The sequence below is a fragment of the Capricornis sumatraensis genome, chromosome 2 (genome assembly GCF_032405125.1).
Source record: "Capricornis sumatraensis isolate serow.1 chromosome 2, serow.2, whole genome shotgun sequence".
Taxonomy (NCBI): Eukaryota; Metazoa; Chordata; class Mammalia; order Artiodactyla; family Bovidae; genus Capricornis; species Capricornis sumatraensis.
In genome coordinates this window covers 190,071,254-190,092,827 of record NC_091070.1, presented here as the reverse complement: position 1 = coordinate 190,092,827, position 21,574 = coordinate 190,071,254, and the positions used below count along the sequence as shown (strand labels likewise).

Here is a 21,574-nt window from a genome sequence, read left to right as displayed (position 1 = left end):
GTATGGTTCTTTTTCCTTCATCTGTTTATCTTCATCTTCATGTTGGGGTCTGAAAAGTGAAGCGATACCAGGGAAAAAGTGAAGATGAGAGAGTTTTGATGATAGTGTACCCCTCAACCCTCAATGAAATGAATGAGGGAAATGAATTTAAACAGAGCTGAACCCTCCTCTTCCTTCCCCCTTCTCCTTCCCTTTCTCCTCCTTTTCTTCTTCTTTAAAGATGAGAGGCCCAGGATCAAGTCAACCATAGAAAATTTCCCCGCACATCTGGCTGTTCCAATCAATGCCAGAGTGAATTCCTGCTTAAAATCTAACTTCCCATTGGCTGATGGATAAAATATCAGCCCCACTGTGATTTGACCCCCACCCTTCTTTCCAGCTCCATCCTCTGCTTCTTCTCTCCATGTTTATGCTAATCGACACTCTAATTCCCCAAACTTTTCACCCTATTTTCAGCAACTCTTCCTTCATATTTGCCAGTTCCTTTTTCAGTCATGCCTTCCCCATCTTATACTGCAGAGAAACAGAGCACCCTTTCCAGTCTGTCTAAACCAGCTCCCCTCTGAGAAGCGTTGCCTGACTCTCTTTTATCCCTCTATTGTATATTAAAATGTACAGTCTACAGATCTGCTTCTGGCTCTTCCATTTTTCCTTGACACTAACTAAAAATCAGAGCTCTGTTAAATCACATGTGTACCGCCAGCACTAATGCTTTGTAACCCGCAGTAGCAAAGTCTTCCAGCTAGCATTCCCTCATGAAAGGCATGACTACCACACACCTATATACTGCCAATAGCTGCAGTGGAGGAGTAGAGGGAGGGAGTCAAGGTAAAGAGTATAGTCAACAAGCTGAGGACCGGGGACAGAACACTGAGGAGCATCAGCATCCAGATGTGAGCGTCTGTTTCTGGCAACATAGTGAAGTAGAGAGCTCTACAGCCACTTTTACATGGAAGGCAGAGACAGAGAGCCCTCAGAGAAAAGCAGAAGTGGTCGTGCAGGAAGGAGAAACACCAGGAGAGGGAAATATTCTGTGACAATGGGAAGAATTTTAAAGTTTCACTCATCCAATGACTGGTGACTCTTATCCACCATCAAGACCACTAGTTCTAGAACAGGGGCTGTGGAGGGAGGGCTGGGATCCAGCCCCTATTCTACCTCTAAGAACCTAAGATGAACGTTTCTAAAAGTCAAATGTTTCCATCTATAAATGAAAAGTCATAATGCTAGTCTCCACAGTTGCCATGAAAGTGAAATTTGATAAAAATGTTGAAAGCCTAACGCTGCTTCCAGCATGTAATTGGCTCTCCTAACTGTCAGTGTCCTTTTCTTCATCACAGCATCTGCTGAGTTAGAATTACCCAAGGCTTCTCTTCCCATTGCTGACATTTTTCCTAAGGCATTTACCTGCCTTGCTGATGTACATGTCCTCTGTAATCCATCTTTTATCCCCCGGGTTTTGTCCAGTAGTTTCTACATGGCTGGATCTCCATAAATAACTGTCAAATTACATTTAATGTTGTGACTCCTAGGAATGCTAGGGGTATATTATTTCTGCTTTAAAACTCTTTTGTGGCTTCCGCTGACTTATAGAATAAGGTTTAAAACTGTGCCATCCAAGAGGTCACTGTTCCCATGTGACTTTTGAACATCTGAAATGTGTATGGTCCAAACTCAAGCTGTCCGTGTAAAACACATCTGGATCTTTAACACTTGGTGTGAAGAAAAGGATTTAAAATATTTCAGTAGAAACTTTAATGCTGATTACATGGTGAAATGATAATGTTTTGGATATATTAGGATCATTTCTTTTTTTCTTTTTTTGCTTTTTAGAAGATAGCTACTAGAGACATTTTAAGTGACATATGTGGTTTGCTTTATATTTCCACCGGACAGGATTGGTCTGAATGATTAATTAGGGAATGCAGGTCCTCCTGGATCTTGCTCTGTATATGATCTCATTCCTGCTGCTCCACGCCGCACTTTATGCTCAAGCATCATCCAGCTCTTCGTGGACACCTGTACTGGCCTCACTGTGCAATACTGCATCTTTGCCCCGCACTGTGTCCCCTGCCTGGAACAGGCATCCTGCCATTTTCACCCAGCCAGTTCCTACATGTTTTCATGATTCAGCTCAGCCGTCACTCTTGCAGAAAGCATGCCTACCACCTCACTTCTGTGTTTTCATAACTTTTAACAGTGATTATCTGATATTGTAAATTCCTACTTCCACGGTCATTTTCCCCTCCAAGTGACCCCCTCACCCCTACCACTCTGGTCTTCATTCTTAAGCTGAACTAAGTATAGGGAATACATTCTATTATTCATTTCTGTACCTGAGAATCTAGCAGTGTCTGAACAGAGAAAAAGCTCAATAAATGTGGAACTAAGTAGCTAATCATCTGACATGTGCTTACTCTGTGCCCAGCACTGTGTTAGGTGCCAAAGGGTAATCACAGGACTCCTGAATTCAAGGTCAGGCAGGAGCTCAAGGAGAGAGATGAAGCAGGGTTTTCCTCCATGATCCAGCTTATGTGTTTTTAGCCTCAGCCAGGAAATGCTGATACATGCTCCTCCAGAGCTCACAGGCCATGTTTATTTGAATGCATTATAAATAACTTCCACGGGTGGGTGGTGAGAGAGACAGGCAGGCTCCGAAGGATCAGGCAAAAGCACTGCTATTTGCCAAGCCCAGGTCTGGATCAAGAACGAGAAAAACGGGTCTTGCCCACAAGGAGCTCAGAGAAGGGGAGAGTGAGGATGAACTCGCATCTTAGCAAACAAAGGACAGACATGATGTTAGTGCAAACATGGGTGTGTCTTACAGCAGCACCACAGGGAAGGGACTAGAGGAGAAGAAGGAGGAAGGCTTCTTACAGGAGGGGTCATTTGATGGTTAGTAGCTAAGTCTGCCAGATCATCAAGTTGAGCTGAATGAAGGAAATGAGCAAAGGCAAAGAGACCTGAAACAGCACGGTGCGTTTTGGAAATTGTCAATTCTTTGGGACCCACGTGATTGTCATATGCCTGTTTGACTGTATTTCTCTAACTGGGGAACCCCCAAGGGTAGTGGCTAGCTCTCTGTCACTGCCCCAGCCCCTGAAAGTGAAAGCTGCTCAGTTGTGTCTGACTCACTGTCACGCCATGGACTATACAGTCCATGGCATTCTCCAGACCAGATTACTGGAGTGGGTAGCTGTTCCCTTCTCCAGGGGATCTTCCCAACCCAGGGATCAAACCCAGGTCTCCCACATTGCAGGTGGATTCTTTACCAGCTGAGCCACCAGGGAAGCCCAAGAATACTGGAGTGGGTAACCTATCCCTTCTCCAGTGGCTCTTCCTGACCCAGGAATCAAACCAGGATCTCCTGCACTGTGGGCAGATTCTTCACCAGCTGAGTTACCAGGGAACCCCCAGCCCTTGTGGTTAGCAAATGGCCAGCATGTTGGGGACTCAGCAAGCCTCTGCTGAGTGAGTATAGAGTGAGCTAGAATGAGGTGAACCCAAAAGGCCAGGCAGGACCCTTGAGCACCTTCTCTGTACCAGACACCTTGCAGGGTACTAGGGGTGCTGAACCAGGTCAGGCACTAGAGACAACTGGCCCATTTAGGAAAAACAGTTCTGTCATCAGAGGGTCAGTGGCTAATTGATGCTTTTCCTTTTGAAGATATAACTCACGTAAGTTCTTGATGGTAAAAACTCTTCCAAGCCTGAAAATAAAGAGAAAAATGGTTATTTTCATAAATCTACCCACATCAAACCCCAACCAGGCCTCTGTTGCTTGGTTACAGATCATTAGAGACATGACCAAACGGTGAGCCTCAGTACAAAGCAAAGTAGATGCTGACAACAAAATGCTTCATGAACTGTTGCCAGTGGAGCTGAAGATCAGTCAAAAAAAAAAACAAACAGGTATTTCTAAAGTCATGGTGCATGCCAGAGGTAATGTATAATTTGACTTAGAAAATTAAGTTGTTCTCTGCATGCCCATATAGGAATGCATCTGTAGAATAAAGAACTTTTAAACCCCATGAGGAAATATGAATTGTGATATTTGAGCAATGTTCCAGTGAGCAAAATTGGTACAGGCTTTCTTCCTTTCCTAATCACACACCACCTGATCAAAACCCAGCTCGTGTGTGATCTAGACTTGGCACCATTAAACTTAGGCCCCAGTGGCCACAACCTAGCCCTCATTTAGTCATTTGTCATATATCATTCACAATCTGGAATCTAGCCAAGAACCCGAAGAGAACAGAAAATAAGCATCCAAAACGCTGCTGCAGAGTCCACGCCCAAGAGCTCACATCCCTTCCTTTGAGGAGAGGCTCCCGGTTTGCATTCAGGGACCACTGGCTCTCATTTTCCACACAATTCTAACAGATTGGATGGCAACACTTGTAGAAAGACAAGTTCGAGGGACCTTGCCTTATATCTCTGCTACATTACTTACAGTTATTCAACTTCTCTGAGCCTTGAGTTCTCATCTGTAAAAAGCAGTGATGCCAGCTCACAGGGTGGCTGTGAGGATTACATGATGCCATGCATACACAGGTGAAAAAATGAAAGTGTTAGTCACTCAGTTGTGTCTGACTCTTTGTGACCTCATGGACTGTAGCTCGCCAGGCCCCTCTGTCCATGGGATTCTCCAAGCAAGAATACTGGAGTGGGTAGTCATTCCCTTCTCCAGAGGATCTTCCCCACCCAGGGATCAAACATGGGTCTCCCACATTGCAGGCATATTCTTTGCATCTGAGCCACCATACACAGAGGTACCTGCCCCCAGACAAGGACCTGGTGTGTACTGGACCACATGGAAACTCACTGCTGGACACAAAGAGGTTGACAGGAGAAGGAAATAACAGTTGATAGAAATAATAAAACAACTACAGCATATAGACAATGGAAGTTTGGTGTGAAGGCAACTCATTCTGAACACCTGCAAGGGCCTAAGAGCATCTCAAGAAAAACATGAACAGTGCCCATTCAGCCCCTTATGTTTCAGAGAACTCCAAGTCAACAAGAAATGGAGAAATCAGATTCCAGCCACCGAGCTCAAAAACATGAGATGAACATAATATATGTCTGAAGGTTGAAAGAAAAATATTTTCATGCTTTTTAAATTTTGAATGGGATAAAATTGTGGTTATTTGGAAAGCTCCATTGTGCAGAAAAGTTTATCATTTGCTGATACTGCCAGGTAAGTGAAGCATCTTTCTACTTTCATTAATAGTAATGATTAATAATATTAATGATTAATGATTATTATTAATGATTGATTAATATTAATAATATTAATGATTAATAATCATTTCTAGTTTTATATTTCTAAAGTGTATCACAAATGAACAATCCTTTTCAGTAATCATAAGAAAAGCAAAGCAGAAAGATGAAGGACCTTGAGTAAACACACCCAGTGAGGAAGGAGTAGTACCTGAACTGACCCAGTTAAAACAGTAAGTACCTACTGTGTGCTGAGTGCTGGACTAGGTGCTCACCTGCTTCATCCAGCTTAGTTCACTCAGCAACTCGGTGGAGCAACTGTTGGTCTCATTACTTATTGAGCAGCTACTACTGCACAAGGCTTATGCTTCCTGCCATTCCAGGGAACACACCATTTTACAGAAGACACAGCTGAAGCGCAGAGAGGTAAAGTGCCTGGGATAGATTCCAGCACTTACTATTAAACTGCCTGAATTTACCTCTTTTCATTCTCACAATGACTTCTGATGGGGGTGTTCCTATGGCCACATGTGAGGAAATGGAGGTTCCAGGTCACATAGCCAGAAGCCAGAATCAAAGCCCGTGATTCTGCTTGGGCCCTAATCAAGTTGCTAGCACTATGCCCACCAGGAGTCCAAAAACTATGCCTTCAACGGTCTGGTCATTCTCATGGAAGCACATGCTGTACAAATTTGGCATGTGACGAGGAACTCCTCTCTCCTGAAGGGACAGTTATTAGAAGCCAGTTGGCACTGACCGCCTTACATCAGGTGCCAGGAATATGTAACTACCGCCTTTTCCCATCCTAACACGGTTTCCATCTCTGATCATACTGGGCTCAGACTTCAGAATCTTAGCAGGCAAAGTCTAAAAATGCCTCTGAAATTGCACAGAAACACAAAACGAAGAGCTTTCCTCCCTCATGAAGGAAACTACTTCCGAATCAACTCTGCACACTTGCTTTAGCTATGAAGCTGATAAGAAGAAAAGAAACTGTACCTTTCGGAGTTCTTCAATTCTGACTTTATAAGCTGCTAAAATAAACATGAGACAGTTATTTCAAGGCAATCTCTCACAGCATCCATTTCTTACACAGTACCCCCAGATTAAAGCAATTATGGACGGTGGCAGAGTTCAGTTTTCCCAACCCTCAGAACAATCAATGTATGCGAAGCCCGTCCACAAGGTTTGGGAAATTCTCAGGTCATTGATCATGGTATCTTTCCTTTGGGGATTTCAGGGATGGAAAGTACAGTCAATGAAAACATTTGAAACAGTTGTCAGCTTCCTTTTTGTGAAGCAGATTCATACTTCATTGTGAAGAGAAAGGACTGCAATTGAGTGGTAGCATTCAGAAGGCAGACCTGAAAGGAAAGGGAAAGGGAATAAGCCCACAGACCCCAGGGCCCACTTCATCAAATCCAGCTCCACCGTGTGCCTAAAAGTGGCTCCATAAGCACTTTGTTTCCATGGTACAGCTGGCTGTCAACTAAGGCTCAAATACCTTTCAATTTTTCCAAAAGTTTTGTGGATTTTTTAATGACATGATGCCAGATTTAATCATTAATTAATATAAGTAGTAGCAAACAGTGGGGTTCAGAGCTCAGTCTTGCCATTTCCTACCTGTGGAATTACAGACAAATTACTTCCTTTTTTTGAACCTCAGATTGCTTATCAGTGAAATGGGGCCAACTGGTATCTGCCTTCCAGAGTTCATGGGAAGATTAACGCAGATGATGTGAGAAATGTGACCCTAGCAGAGCACCAGACATTGTATAGAAAATGATATAGTTTAAATAAAATTGCTAAGCTAACTTTTCTTTGCTTAAAAGTTTTCTGTAAACATTTCACCTACTGATAGTACATAATAAATGAGACTTTCCCTGTTCCTTTTCTCTTTCTTGCTGCAGGAGTCCTAAAGGTTTAGTTGACAGAACTGACCAAACAACAACACACATTTCTAAGCCATTTTTACTCTACATATACAGTTCGTTCATAAATTATTTAAATGAAATCAGTTTCTCTTTAGGGACTATCAGCATGTGATTGTTGACACAAGGACCTAAAATTCTGTGTGGCAGATTAATAACCTGTACTTCAACTTTGGTAATTATACACTTATTTTCACCAATTTTTGAATCAACACATTTTATTCTATTACTTGTTTTAAAAACATTTAAGAATATTTGCTTATGATGCAGTTGGCCCCATCCTTTTCAAGTATGGATTTATTTTCCACTTTTAAAAAATGATAATCTCCTTTTCTCCCCCTCCTTCAATATATTCACCCTTCTGTGTTTTTGAAAGAATTAACAAATCACAATATCTTTGCTTCTACCGGTCACCTGATGAGGAGGGAGATATTATTATTCTTAGAAATGAAAAAAACAAGGCCCAGAGAGAACTTACTTGCTAAGGCTAAGAAGCAAAGATAACACACACACAATTAATAATGCATTCATAACTTGATACTGTTTTTTTTAAATTTAAACAAAGTGGATGTTCTCTCAACAGTAAGTGTTGCCATCAAAACTTGCTCCCAAGTAGGAAAATAAAGTTTAAACGATCATAACTCAGGGGGTCAGGAAAGGACTAGGAATTATAACAGGAGCATGTAACCCTCACATCAGAGCCCTCACTTAGCTTCCACGGGGAATTAACTCTCTTCCCACCAAATGGCTTTGTCCCAGCTGGGAGGAAAATGACAAACGGCAGAAGCTGGTCTTCAGCAACCCTTCACCTGTACCCCAGTACGGCACACTAGTACCACATCAAGGCCATGCCTTCCAGACCCTCAGCTCTTTGTCCAGAGTAACTAACCGGGAAACTCCCTGCATGAGTTTCTAACTCCCTGTGTCACTTTGCAAAAGTCCCTTTCCCGTGTTTTACACAAGGAGGTGAGACAATTACTACTAATATTAGAACAATAATAATAATTAAAAAAAGAGCTGACAGGTTCTTTTTTTCATGATAATCACTACTATATCTGATATACTGATGAGGAACAGACACTCAGAAAAGTGAAATAACTTGCCCAGGGTTGCTCAGTAAGGAAATGGCTTTCAACCTGTCTCCTAGCCATGGAATCATTCATTCATTTAAACACAATATTCAGTCAGTTCAGTTCAGTCTCACAGTCATGTCCGACTCTTTGTGACCCCATGAATTGCAGCACACCAGGCCTCCCTGTCCATCACCAACTCCTGGAGTTCACTCAAACTCATGTCCATTGAGTTGGTGATGTCATCCAGCCATCTCATCCTCTGTCATCCCCTTCTCCTCCTGCCCCCAATCCCTCCCAACATTAGAGTCTTTTCCAATTAATCAACTCTTCACATGAGGTGGCCAAAGTACTGGAGTTTCAGCTTTAGCATCAGTCCTTCCAATAAACACCCAGGACTGATCTCCTTCAGAATAGACTGGTTGGATCTCCTTGCAGCCCAAGGGAATTTCAAGAGTCTTCTCCAACACCACAATTCAAAAACATCAATTCTTCGGCACTCAGCTTTCTTCACAGTCCAACTCTCACATCCATACATGACCACAGGAAAAACCATAGCCTTGACTAGACGGACCTTTGTTGGCAAAGTAATGTCTCTGCTTTTGAATATGCTGTCTAGGTTGGTCATAACTTTTCTTCCAAGGAGTAAGCGTCTTTTAATTTCATGGCTGCAATCACCATCTGCAGTGATTTTGGAGCCCCAAAAAATAAAGTCTGACACTATTTCCACTCTTTCCCCATCTATTTGCCATGAAGTGATGGGACCAGATGCCATAATCTTCATTTTCTGAATGTTGAGCTTTAAGCCAACTTTTTCACTCTCCTCTTTCACTTTCATCAAGAGGCTGTTTAGTTCCTCTTCACTTTCTGCCATAAGGGTGGTGTCATCTGCATATCTGAGGTTATTGATATTTCTCCCGGCAATCTTGATTCCAGCTTGTGCTTCTTCCAGCCCAAAGTTTCTCATGATGTACTCTGCATAGAAGTTAAATAAGCAGGGTGACAAGATACAGCCTTGACGTGCTCCTTTTCCTATTTGGAACCAGTCTGTGGTCAGGAAGCAAACACAATATTACAGGAGCATAAACGACACTTCTCTGGTTGACGTTATCCCCAGGGGTTTCCAGGACCCCCTTAGGACAGCTCTTGGCTCTAGGAAGCACATTCTGAAAGGCACTGTCTAGATGAGCTCTGAGGACAATTCCACAGAGCTTTCGAACAGCCTAAATCCTGCTTCCCATCACCTAGTTGGTATGAAGTTTCAGGAAGTCACATTTTCTGAGCTAGGCACCCTGAAGGGGTGACCTTCTGTTTTTCTTGGCATTGTTCAAGAGACAGACTCACCCAAAGGTGATGGCAAAAGCCTTCTCTTCCTTTCCTTCTCCCTCTCTTCTCCCTAGAAAGGCTGTATTTAAAGATTCCTCACGCTTGGTGAGCAGAGGAAGGAAGAAATCCATTCTGAGCTAATTTTTTCTCCAGGTTTACTGATTCTTCTGTTCCTTCCACTCTGCTATTGAGCTTTTTTTTTCTTTACTGTACTTTTTAGTTCTAAAATTTCCATTTGTGTTTTCTTCACATCTCCCATTTCTCTACAGAGATATCCCCTATTTTTGGATAAGACTTTTGTCTCAATTTGCTTCAATCATATTTATAATTCTCACTGAAGCATGCTTATAATAGCTGCTTTAAAGCCTTTGTCAGACAATTCTAACACTTCAGTCATCCCAACGTTGGCATATGTCAATCATCTCTTTTTGCTTAAGTTGAGACTTTGCTGGCTGTTGGTATGAGTGATTTTCAATTGAACTGTGACCTGTTAGAGTATTATGTTGCGAGACTCTGGATACTATTTAAGCCTTCTGTTTCAGCTAGGATGGCAGCAGAAGTACAGAGGACTGCCTTTTTCCTGCCAGGTGGGGGTAGAGGTGTAGGTTCCCCATTTCTTGGTGTTGTTGATATCCAAGTAAAGCAAGGGCTCCTCATCACTTCTGAGCAAGAGTAGGTGCTCTGGCCCCCTGCCAAGCTTCTGCTGGTAACCCTCTGGCTGGGAGGGGTGGGAGGGCTTGTTATCACTCCGAGCATAGCCTCTACTGATCCCACAGGGAGAGGGTGCCTTATTGCTGAGAGTGTATGAAGGTCTTGACCCTCCACAAGGTCTGCTCTGGTGCTGTCCCGACAGGGAGGGGAAGGGACGCCTTGTTATTGCTGGGGGGAGGGCTGGAGTCCGCGTCCCCATGTGCTCTTCACTGACCTTCACTGTAGGTGGAGTTTGTTACCCTGGCAGGGACGAAGTCCCAGCTCCCTACTTCACCTTCTTGACCAGCAGAAGGGCTGCGGTGCATCATCACAGCCTGATAAGGGTGGATATCCAGGCTCCCCACTCGGCCTTGGCTGGTGGCAGTGGGGCCAGTTTGTTATTTTCTGTGACATTTAGCTGGGATAAAATAGTTGTTGTCTAGAGGCTTTCTGTTTTTCTAGGCTTCCCTTTTACTGGTCCTTTGGCTAGAAAGAGCAGGCTTCTGTTGGAGTTGCTTTGTCTGTGTCCTGTGGTGTTTCTGGGTTGCCAGCTTCTTCAGCTCCGAGGCTGGGATATATGAAGCAAGAAGAAATCCCAGGGAACTCACCACTTATCCTTCTTTGGGTCCAGAGGTGCCTAGCTGGTCTACCTTCTTTCTACCTTTTCACAGTGTTCTAGTTTTCTTATGTTTGTATATAAAAATATACAATATAAATATATATGTATATATTTGTTTTAAATATACAGTATCCAGGGGTTTTAGCTGTACTTAGCAGGAGCACTAGGGAAAAGCATATGTGCTCCATCCTCTCAGAGAAGAGTTCACTTGACTTTAATGCATTACCTTCTCAAACACACAGAACAGTTACACAAAGAAGATATTATATCCATTTAGTAGACAAATACACTGAGATTTGTACATCTTTCAAGCAGTAAGTGTAAAGAGGATGAAACACATGGGGAAATGTCAAATGAACATGGACAAGTGGGGGTGAAATCGCCTATTTCCTTCCCTTTTTTTGCCTACAGGGGAACTACCCCTTGCCTCTTTAGAGAGGAGCAGGGAAAGAAGTGTGGGCTAAAACAGCATCCTTTCCATCCCAGACTAGGGTTCCCTGGCTTCCACAGAGAATCTCCTGGCAAGCTTCTGTCCTATCCCCCACAGGATGCCATCCTGGCTGGGGAAGCCCTCACCATCCGCGCCGTTCTCCCTCTCCCCACTTCCAATTGTCCTTTGCACAGTGACCTCTCAATTGCATCAGTGGCTTATTTTCTGAGCCCTTTCTCTTTTCAGTCATGAACACTTATCTCCTCAGCAGCACTGAGGGACACAAAGGATTCCTCGGTGAAAGACTAAGGAGAGGCCTGGGTTAGCAGTTCCTTCGTTGGGTACCCCAAATAATATCCCCAACAGCCCCACCTTGAACATCTGTGGCCTGGAGAGAACACATGCAGAACTCTGGTCCAGCTTCCTTCCTTCCAGTCCTCAGCTTCACCCTACACACGAAGGACCTTGCCTATGTCACCCTTATCCTCTCCTGCCCCACCATAAACAGGTCTCTCTGCAGCTCCATCTGTCCTGAGCTGGAAGGATCCAGGGAAGAGACCCAAGCAGCATCTTAGAGACCCACCTGCAGGAGGGCATTCGGGGGGTCTCCTGAAGTCCAGAGGGAAGCTGCAGGGGAGCATCCCCTTGGCCCTGTGAGCACTTGGCTTTGTAGGAAAACATGCAGCTGGGATGCAGTCCAACTGGGGCTCACACCCTTTCTATTCAAAGTGCAGTCTGTGGACCAGTGGCATCAGGGTGCCTTCAGAAATGCAGAATCTCTGGCCCAACCCAGAGCAACTGACCCAGAATCTACGTTACAACAAGATGCCCAGAAAATTCATGTGAACATTAGAGTTTAAGAAGCCTTGCTTTTAAGGCAGGGGCCCAGGCCCCCCAACTATGAGGCAGTACTGCCTTCTGGGTTGATGCAGACAGTAGTTCCACTTCTTAAGCTAGTATTTTACAAGCCAGTTTGGAGAATCTAGAGCTTACCCAGTCTAGGAGAAAGTTTTTGTTCTTTGACCCCTTATTTCCTGGGGGGAGAATGGAAATTTCAGTGGGCTCCAACTCTTACCCATGAACTTCCTAAGCACATGTTCCCAGGCAAATGACTTCCTCTCCCAGAGCCCTGGGCTTCCTGTCTGTACAATAAACAGGTTGAAGGCGGGGATCTCTAACTCTCCTTTCAGGGAAGTCAAACACGCTTGAATGAGAAGCAGCATAAAACTATGGGAAAAGCATGGATCTTACAGGCAGTCTGGGCCGTTGCCCAGTAGAGCCCTTCCACATATTACTTGTGTGACCGTATGCAGCTCAGTCTCTCTAATTTTCAGTTTTCTGTCTCTAAAAGTGGGTGAATACAATGGCTATATCAACAGGCACGTGCACAGAGGACCTTTAACAGGACTGTGGCCCACAGCACAGCTCAGTAAATACTAGTGTTTAGTCTAGCACTAATATTTATGCCTTTTGTAGAGAACTGGTTGATTCTATTGATATAGGCAGAACAAAGACACAGAATCCTGAAGAGATGCTATGAGTTTCTGATTCTTCGCCATCTTGCCTGGGACAGTCTTTTTTCATGGAAAGGTCTGAGCTTTGTCAGTAATACCAGAGGCAGGAAGACCCAGCTCCGAACCAGTTGTCAGATCCATTTAATGAATCCTCTGCTCCTATTCAGGCTAAACACAAGGACCTCATTCCCCTAGTCTGTTATCTCCCTTTTCCACAGGGAGTTACCAGGGGACTTCGAGACAGACATCAAGAGAAGAGAGATGAAGTTTCCATGGGAGGAGAAGGAAGAAAAATGAATCACCATAACTTGATTTTCCCTCCCATATATCTACAAAAGGCAAAATGTCTAAGTAGATTGGTGAAGGAAAGGAGAAAGTAATGAGAAGGCAGCACTAGGGGCTGGGAGATAGCCCTGACGCAGAGCTGGGTTTATTTATATAGTTAAGAGGCTAGCAGAGGGGAGAAAAGAGAAACGTGACAGTAAAGCGCATGGTTGTTAACTTTTAAACTTAGAGTTAGCTGGGGGAAATACCATTTTGGACATATTTTCATTCCATACAGGATTACAATATTAATTGGCTTAGCACACTTACAATCAGCAAAATTTTTTGCGGTGCACAGGTTAATGGAGTTGCTGGAGTGTCTCAGATAGGAAATTGTTGCCTCATAATTATGTGGTTCTTCAAATTCAGCACTGAGAAGCGTGGAGAAAAAAAAGGTTACTTAAAGCAAAACATTTTTAAAACACATTTTCAAACTCTGGGTATTTTTTTTTCCTCATTAGAGAAGTAATATAAGTAAGTCTGGCCAATGCGGTGACCTATGGCCAACATGGAAGGCACACCACCCCCACTTTAAATACAGATTTCTGGATGAAATATAACAGTGTAAAGAATTATATCAAGAACGCATAATTTACCTAGAGATCAGTAAGGTGAAAACCCCCAGGTGCCAGACAGAGAGAGGAGATTCGCAATTAAAGTGTCAGTGAGAACTGCGGCCAAGGGGCTCCATGGGAAACTGGGACCAAATTAAAAAAATCCCAGTGACTAGATGCTGGGGATTTAAATTCAGTCTGAGCCACAGGCCTCAACTGAATGGGAAGCTGGAACTGAGCTAAAAGAATAAGGTCCAGGATCACAAAACGCCATCTCATCTGTAAAACTCATCGTAATAACCATGCACCCTCCCAAGGAGCAAACAGGAAAGCCTCCTATCTGAGGAGGGCAGTTGCAGCTCCAAGAGTCACCCAGGAGAAGGAAGAAACTCTGCAGCCCAGCACCGAGGGCACGGGGTTCTGAATGCATACTATGTGTGCTCCTGAGACACGGAGCCAACCTGCTGTTAGAAGCCAAATCCACCCCCCGCCCCCACCACCACCAGCTCCCCTGTAAAGGAAACCTGAAGTCATTCTGTAAAGATGCTCCCACACTCATAGCACCTGTGGTTTCCCAAGGGAAGAATCCCCACTCAAAACAGGCTTATAATGGAAAACTGCTAATCACACAAGAAGATGAGCCACTATAGGTACTCAGAAGATCGAATGAAGAGCCTGTTGTTCAGAATGGAGTAAGCTAGAAAGAGAAAAACAAATATCGTATATTGACGCATATATATGGAAACTAGAAAAATAGTACTGATGAAAATATTTGCAGGGAAGGAATGGAGATGCAGACATAAAGAACAGATTTGTGGACACAAAAGCAGCAGGAGACAGTAGAATGAAATGAGAAAGTAGCACTCACATATATACACTACCCCGTGTAAAACAGAAAGCTAGTGAGAAAGTGAAGGTGAAAGTCGCTCACTCATGCCCGACTCTTTGCAACTCCATAAACTATACAGTCCATGGACTTCTCCAGGCCAGAAGACCAGAGTGGGTGGCCTTTCCCTTCTCCAGGGGCTCTTCCCAACCTAGGGACCAAACCCAGGTCCCCCACAGTGCAGGCAGATTCTTTAGCAGCTGAGCCACAAGAGAAGCCCAAGTATACTGGAGTGGGTAGCCTATCCCTTCTCCAGCAGATCTTTTCCAATTAATTTGCCAAATTTCCCTAAAATTTGGCAAATTCCGACCCAGGAATTGAACCAGGGTCTCCTGCATTGCAGGTGGATTCTTTACCAACTGGGCTATCAGAGACAATAGCTAGTGGAAAGCTGCTATGTGGTACAGGGAGCCCAGCCAGGCACTCTGTGGTGATCAAGAGGGGTGGAAAGGGAGAAGGGAGGAAAGTTCACAAGGGAGGGGATATATATGTGTGTGTGTGTGTGTATGTATAAATAGTTATGGCTGATTCACACTGTTTTACAGCAAGAACCAACACAACAGTGTAAAGCAATTACCTTCCAATTAAAGAATAAATTTTAAAAAGAATAAAGTAGAATTAAAATGCTAAATAATAATTATTGAAGATTGTGAAACAGGGCTATGAGAATTATTCTCAGGCACCATTCAGGAGCAGGATAGAGATTTTGATTATCATTAGACTTAGTTAACTGTGGATGTCAAACTTTGTCACCACAAAAAGAATAGAAATAGAATGTTTAACTTCTTAAGTGGCAGAAGTTCAGTTCAGTTGCTCGGTCATGTCTGACTCTTTGCAACCTCATGGAATGCAGCATGCCAGGCCTCCTTTTCCATCACCAACTCCCAGAGTTTACTCAAATTCATATCCATTGAGTCAGTGATGCCATCCAACCATCTCATCCTCTGTTGTCCCATTCTCCTCCTGCCCCCAATCTTTCCCAGCATCAGGGTCTTTTCAAATGAGTCAGCTCTTCACACCAGGTGGCCAAAGTACTGGAGTTTCAGCTTCAACATCAGTCCTTCCAATCAATATTCAGGACTGATTTCTTTTAGGATGGACTGGTTGGATACCCTTGCAGTCTAGAGGACTCTCAAGAGTCTTCTCCAACACCATAGTTCAAAAGCATCAATTCTTCAGCACTCAGTTTTCTTTATAGTCCAACTCTCACATCCATACATGACTACTGGAAAAACCATAGCCTTGACTAGACAGACCTTTGTTGGCAAAGTACTATCTCTGCTTTTTAATATGCTGTCTAGGTTGGTCATAACTTTCCTTCCAAGGAGTAAGTGTCTTTTAATTTCATGGCTGCCATCAAACATCTACAGAGATTTGGGAGCCCAAAAATAATAAAGTCTGACACTGTTTCCACTGTTTCCCCATCTATTTGCCATGAAGTGATGGGACAAGATGCCATGATCTTAGTTTTGTGAATGTTGAGCTTTAAGCCAACTTGTTCACTCTCCTCTTTCACTTTCATCAAGAGGCTCATTAGCTCTTCTTCACTTTCTGCCATAAGGGTGGTGTCATCTGCATATCTGAGGTTATTGATATTTCTCCTAGCAATCTTGATTCCAGCTTGTGCTTCTTCCAGCCCAGCATTTCTCATGATGTACTCTGCATATAAGTTAAATAAGCAGGGTGACAATATACAGCCTTGACATACTCCTTTTCCTATTTGGAACTAGTCTGTTGTTCCATGTCCAGTTCTAACTGTTGCTTCCTGACCTGCATACAGGTTTCTGAAGAGGCAGGTCAGGTGGTCTGGTATTCCCATCTATTGAAGAATTTTCCACAGTTTGTGGTAATCCACACAGTCAAAGGCTTTAGCATAGTCAATAAAGCAGAAATAGATGTTTTTCTGGAACTCTCTGGCTTTTTTGATGATCCAGCAGATGTTCGCAATTGATCTCTGGTTCCTCTACCTTTTCTAAAACCAGCTTGAACATTTGGTTCATGGTTCATGTATTTTTGAAGCCTGGCTTGGAGATTTTTGAGCATTACTTTACTAGTGTGTGAGATGAGTGCAATTATGCGATACTTTGAGCATTATTTGCCATTGCCTTTCTTTGGGATTGTAATGAAAACTAACCTTTTCCAGTCCTGTGGCCACTGCTGAGTTTTCCAAATTTGCTGGCATATTGAGTGCAGCACTTTTACAGCATCATCTTTTAGGATTTGAAATAGCTCAACTGGAATTCCATCACCTCCACTAGCTTTGTTTGTAATGATGCTTTCTAAGGCCCACTTGACTTCACATTCCAGGATGTCTGGCTCTAGGTGAGTGATCACACCATCGTGATTATCTGGGTTGTGAAGATCTTTTTGTACAGTTCTTCTGTCTATTCTTGCCACCTCTTCTTAATATCTTCTGCTTCTGTTGGGTCCATACCATTTCTCTACTTTATTGTGCCCATCTTTGCATGAAATGTTTCCTTGGTATCTCTAATTTTCTTGAAAAAAATCTATAGTCTTTCCCATTCTATTGTTTTCCTCTATTTCTAAGTGGTAGAAGGAAAATACTAAATGAGAAAGATTCAATATTAAGAAGGCAGGAAAGGATAAATGAACATAAGGCAGTTGCATGGTAAGTCTAAAACATAAAATATAATAGGAAAAAGTCCAGACTGATCAAGAATCACAAAAAAATGCACATAGATTAGTCTACTGTAAGGAAAATGGAGAGTATCTGACTGGATGTTGGAAAAAATCTTGGTAATGCTGTTGAAAATTGCCAGATAAACCAAAGCTCCCATATCAATGGAGAAAGCATATAAAGCAAACTTTCCAAAAGAAAGCTTAGGTAGGTGTATTAATATCAGACCATGCTTTAGCATGACTGATCAAGACAGTGAGGGAAGGCACACGCATATCTGTACACACACAAACTACAGGAATGAAAGGGGACAAAACTAGAGCTTGTTCCAGACTTTCAGAAATCCAAGAAAAAAATTAAGATCCGCTCTCTGCCAATGCATTTGAAATTTTAGGGAAATTTGGCAAATTAATAGGGAAATATAAAATTACCACAGAGACTGAAGAAGAACCAGAAAGACTAGTAGGCCAACAAACCATTAAAGGGCTCGGATCAATCATCCTCACACCCACCTCCACACTCAATGCATCTCTCTCCTTTTCGTCCACTATGTTTTATGAGAAAATTTTAGCAAAGTTTCAGAGGATAGAAAAAGAGAAAAACTACTTTACTCATTTTCGGAGGATAGTGTAATTTTGATATGAAAATCACAAAAAGTTCAAACAATGAAATAAAAATAAAGCCCAGTTTCATGTAAGAAACTTTAGTCCAAACTCACTAAGTACTAAATAAATGAATTAGTATTAAAATCAACTTAAGAATAACTAAAATTTATTCCAAGACTTCAAGGAAGCCTCAACATCAGAAAATCTATCACTACAATGAATCACACTGAAACAATGAGAGAAACTCTCAACTATTTTAATAGATATAAAAAAATTTCCATGTAAATAAACTCTCTCAACTAGGTTAAATGCCAACAGATACCACACTTAATAATGAAGTCTAATAAACTTTAGTTGATATCTAAACTCTATCAGGAATGCCTGAAATAGGAAAATGTCAAATCCATAGAAAATTGAACAAAAGGATATGAAAGACATCACAGAAGAAAAAAATTGATCATTTACAAAAGTAAATTTGAAGTCTTATGGTCAACAGGAAGATGGAGCCAAGACAATGAGAATCTCATTTACATCCATCAGTTTAGCAAGAATCCCCCAACTGGAAAAGCACATTTGGCCAGAACACGGAGAAACTCTTTATACTGGTTTGAGAGGACAGCCACTTTGAGAGATAAGTTTTCAATACCTATTATAGTAAAACTGAAGTTTCTTATTATTATTTAGCAATTTCTACTTTAAGTAAATAACCTAGAGAAACTTGCTTATATTCACCTGGAAATACATAAGGATGATCACTGCAATATCATTGGGAAATGTGAAGATAAGAAACAATTTCAATATCCCTCAGTCAGAAAATACATGAATTATGATACATTCAGAGGTTAAAGTGCCTGCCCACAGAGCAGGAGACCTGGGTTCGAACCCTAGGTGGGGAAGATCCCCTGGAGAAAGAAATGGCAACCCACTCCAGTATTCTTGCCTGGAAAATCCCATCGAGGGAGGAGCCTGGTAGGCTACAGTCCACGGGGTCACAGAGAGTTGGACACAATGAATGACTTCACTTTCACTTTCTTTCACATGATGAAATATATATAGTATGCAATTATAATGACTAAACTAGCTGTACATGCATCAGCATAGATAGGATATGAAAACAGCTTTGAAAAAATTCAAGTTTCAGAAGGATAAACAAGATGCTGTGCATACAAAAATGTAAAATTCTGTATCTTTAACAGATATCTGAGTTTGTAGCTGAAGAATAAGAAATGCAAATGGATACACTCTAATATTCATAGTTGGAGTTGCTCTGGGAAGAAAGAAATGGGACTAGGGAGTGAAAGAAGAGGGCTTCCTACAACTGTATCTACAGCAAACGGAAAATCACTTCTTCACCTGGACTGTGGCTAGGCGAGAGACAAACGAATCACCCATAACCCTTCCACCACCACACAAGTGAGCGCTTTTCGTTTTGGTATTCTTCTAGATTCCCGCCCTATTTCTGTAGTTATAGACAGTGGAAAGGCTGGACTTCCTCCTCTGTTTCCCTACATTTTTTTTTTTATATTATAAGCATATTCCACTCGATTCCCTATCTATATTTGACCACTTTGGTTATTTCAGGTTTTTCTTTCATAATCTCTGTAATATTTTAAGATATGGATGGACAGTTCATTTTGCTGAAGAGGAAAAATTATGAACTCTAATGCATCAGTAATTTCTTCCCTCACTATTTTGTTCCCTTCCCCCTGCATAAAATAATCGAGAAAAATGTTCTTAAATTATAGACTATGCCATGCATCTTATGCTCCAGTGACCTAACAATCTCCATGGGTCTATGGTAAATTAACTTTATTAATTAGAAACAATTTGTGGAAATGTTGAAAGAAATGTCTAATCAATTTCTTGGACTACTTTTGTCAGAAATGAATAAATATCTGACTTCAGATAATCATAAAGAATTTCAACAGAGCATAAAAAAAATCATCTTTCAGATCAGTTGTCTTTAGAGAGAAGCAGTCCTAGGATTTATGTTAAAAGGGAAAAAAGACACTGTACATGTATTTAAACTTCCCTTTCTGCCATCTGAGAATGTCTTTTATCTTTTTCCTGGTCCATTAAAACAAGATCTGAGATACACCTTGATGTAATATGACATGGGTCAATATAATGAACCTGGATTTCTGGGAAGAAATAATTCTATAATTTACATATATCTATGCTTCAATGTCTTTGTTTCCACATTTATTACAATATTTGTGTACAGTCTCTATCTAGGACTTTAGACATCATCGGGAGGCAACACAGAATTACTGACAGACTCGGAGCTTGGGGTCAGATAGATTTGAATTTGAATCCTCTCTCTTCCATTTTCTAGTTTTAAAAGTATTGAATACATACCTTAAATCTTCAGTTTCCTACTCCACAAAACAGTAATAATAAAATCTACTTGAAAGGTATACTATAGATATTGAATGAAATATCTGCCCTCTGCATATAGGCATTCCACAAAAATTGTGCTACAAATTTATTATATTATTAAAATTACAGTATTTTAAAAAAGAAGTGCTGAGGTTTGCATTTTGGAAAGTTCCTTTTATTACTTGCATATAGCATCAGGTTTTTATCTTTTTTCTGACTTTCTTATAGAAAACCTCTAGTAATTTAAACATTACATAATAAAATATGAATGCTTCTTAATGATACCTTCAACCTTATGTTCCTGGAAAAATAAGAACCCTGTAAATGCAGTGGAAATGTTAAAGATGAGTTGTGAAAGCAAATATTTTCTAACTCTATTTGGACCCTTAGAAACCTATTTTCTAAACAGATTTTTGGGCTCTCAGGATGAAACACAGACTTGTGACTTCCTCTTGCCAAGTCCACCCCTGGGCTACCATCCTCCTTTGAAGAAAACCTCTGTATCAGACTGTACATGCTAGGAAAGCAGCTCACATAGCATATTCAAACACCAACTCACTTCGTCAAACAGTGAAGTTTTCCACGACAGGATCAGCTGCTAATTTTTGAGGGTACTACATGCTGGACACTGTACCTAGATTCATCCCATCCACCTCTCACTGGTTGTGTGATCTCACTGGTTGGGTCACCAGCAGTTCAGTGGTGGAATAACTGAGTTAACATGTGGGAAATGCCTGACAGGCACATTTCCATGCTCACCTTCTCCTATGCTACACTGCACAAGGATGTCAACAAGTTTCACTGCAAGACAGTTCCGGAAAATCTAAAGAACCTGAATTGAAATAGAAAAGACTGAGACTTAATGACAAAACCAGCGTGCCCTGCTTTTCATCTGTTTTATTAGGGGTGTGGACCTAAGTTGAAAATCCAACTTATTCCATTTTTTCAATGGTCCACCAGTTCTAGAAGTAGGAAGAAGAGTTGTAGCTTAGCCAGCAGCTGCTCCCTGTGACATTCTACAGGTTCCTGGTGACAAGGAAGGATGAGACCATCTGATCTCTCAATTACCCAAAGTCCCAAAGTGGAAAAGTTTCTGTCTCCAATAAATACTTCTTGTAAGACTAACCTCCCCATAGGTTTTTACCCTAAGAAATTCCTGAATGAAAGAATTAATTCTTGAATCAAATGACTGGTAATTAGAATACAAACAACGGCATCCATTCTGTCTAAACTGGATCTCGAAATGCATTTGTGCGAGGTTTACAAAATTGCATGGAAAAATTTTTATTTAAATTTTTCCTCATAAGCTATTCCAACCTCTGTCTTCTAAATATTAGATAATGGTTAAAAGATGAAGTAGTTACCAGAATGGCTATAAGGAGAGA

The 21,574-nt window shown here is 41.7% G+C and overlaps 1 protein-coding gene across 1 annotated transcript in view; it reads right to left on the bottom strand.

Annotated features, from left to right (window-relative positions):
• Positions 1–5,826: 5,826 nt before the first annotated feature.
• Positions 5,827–21,574, bottom strand: part of LOC138070250 (FYN-binding protein 2-like) — a 33,340-nt gene continuing 17,592 nt past the window's right edge. Inside the window, 2 exon segments of the mRNA XM_068961390.1 lie at positions 5,827–5,943; positions 9,301–9,415. Of these exon segments, the coding sequence (XP_068817491.1) occupies positions 5,827–5,943; positions 9,301–9,415 (232 nt within the window).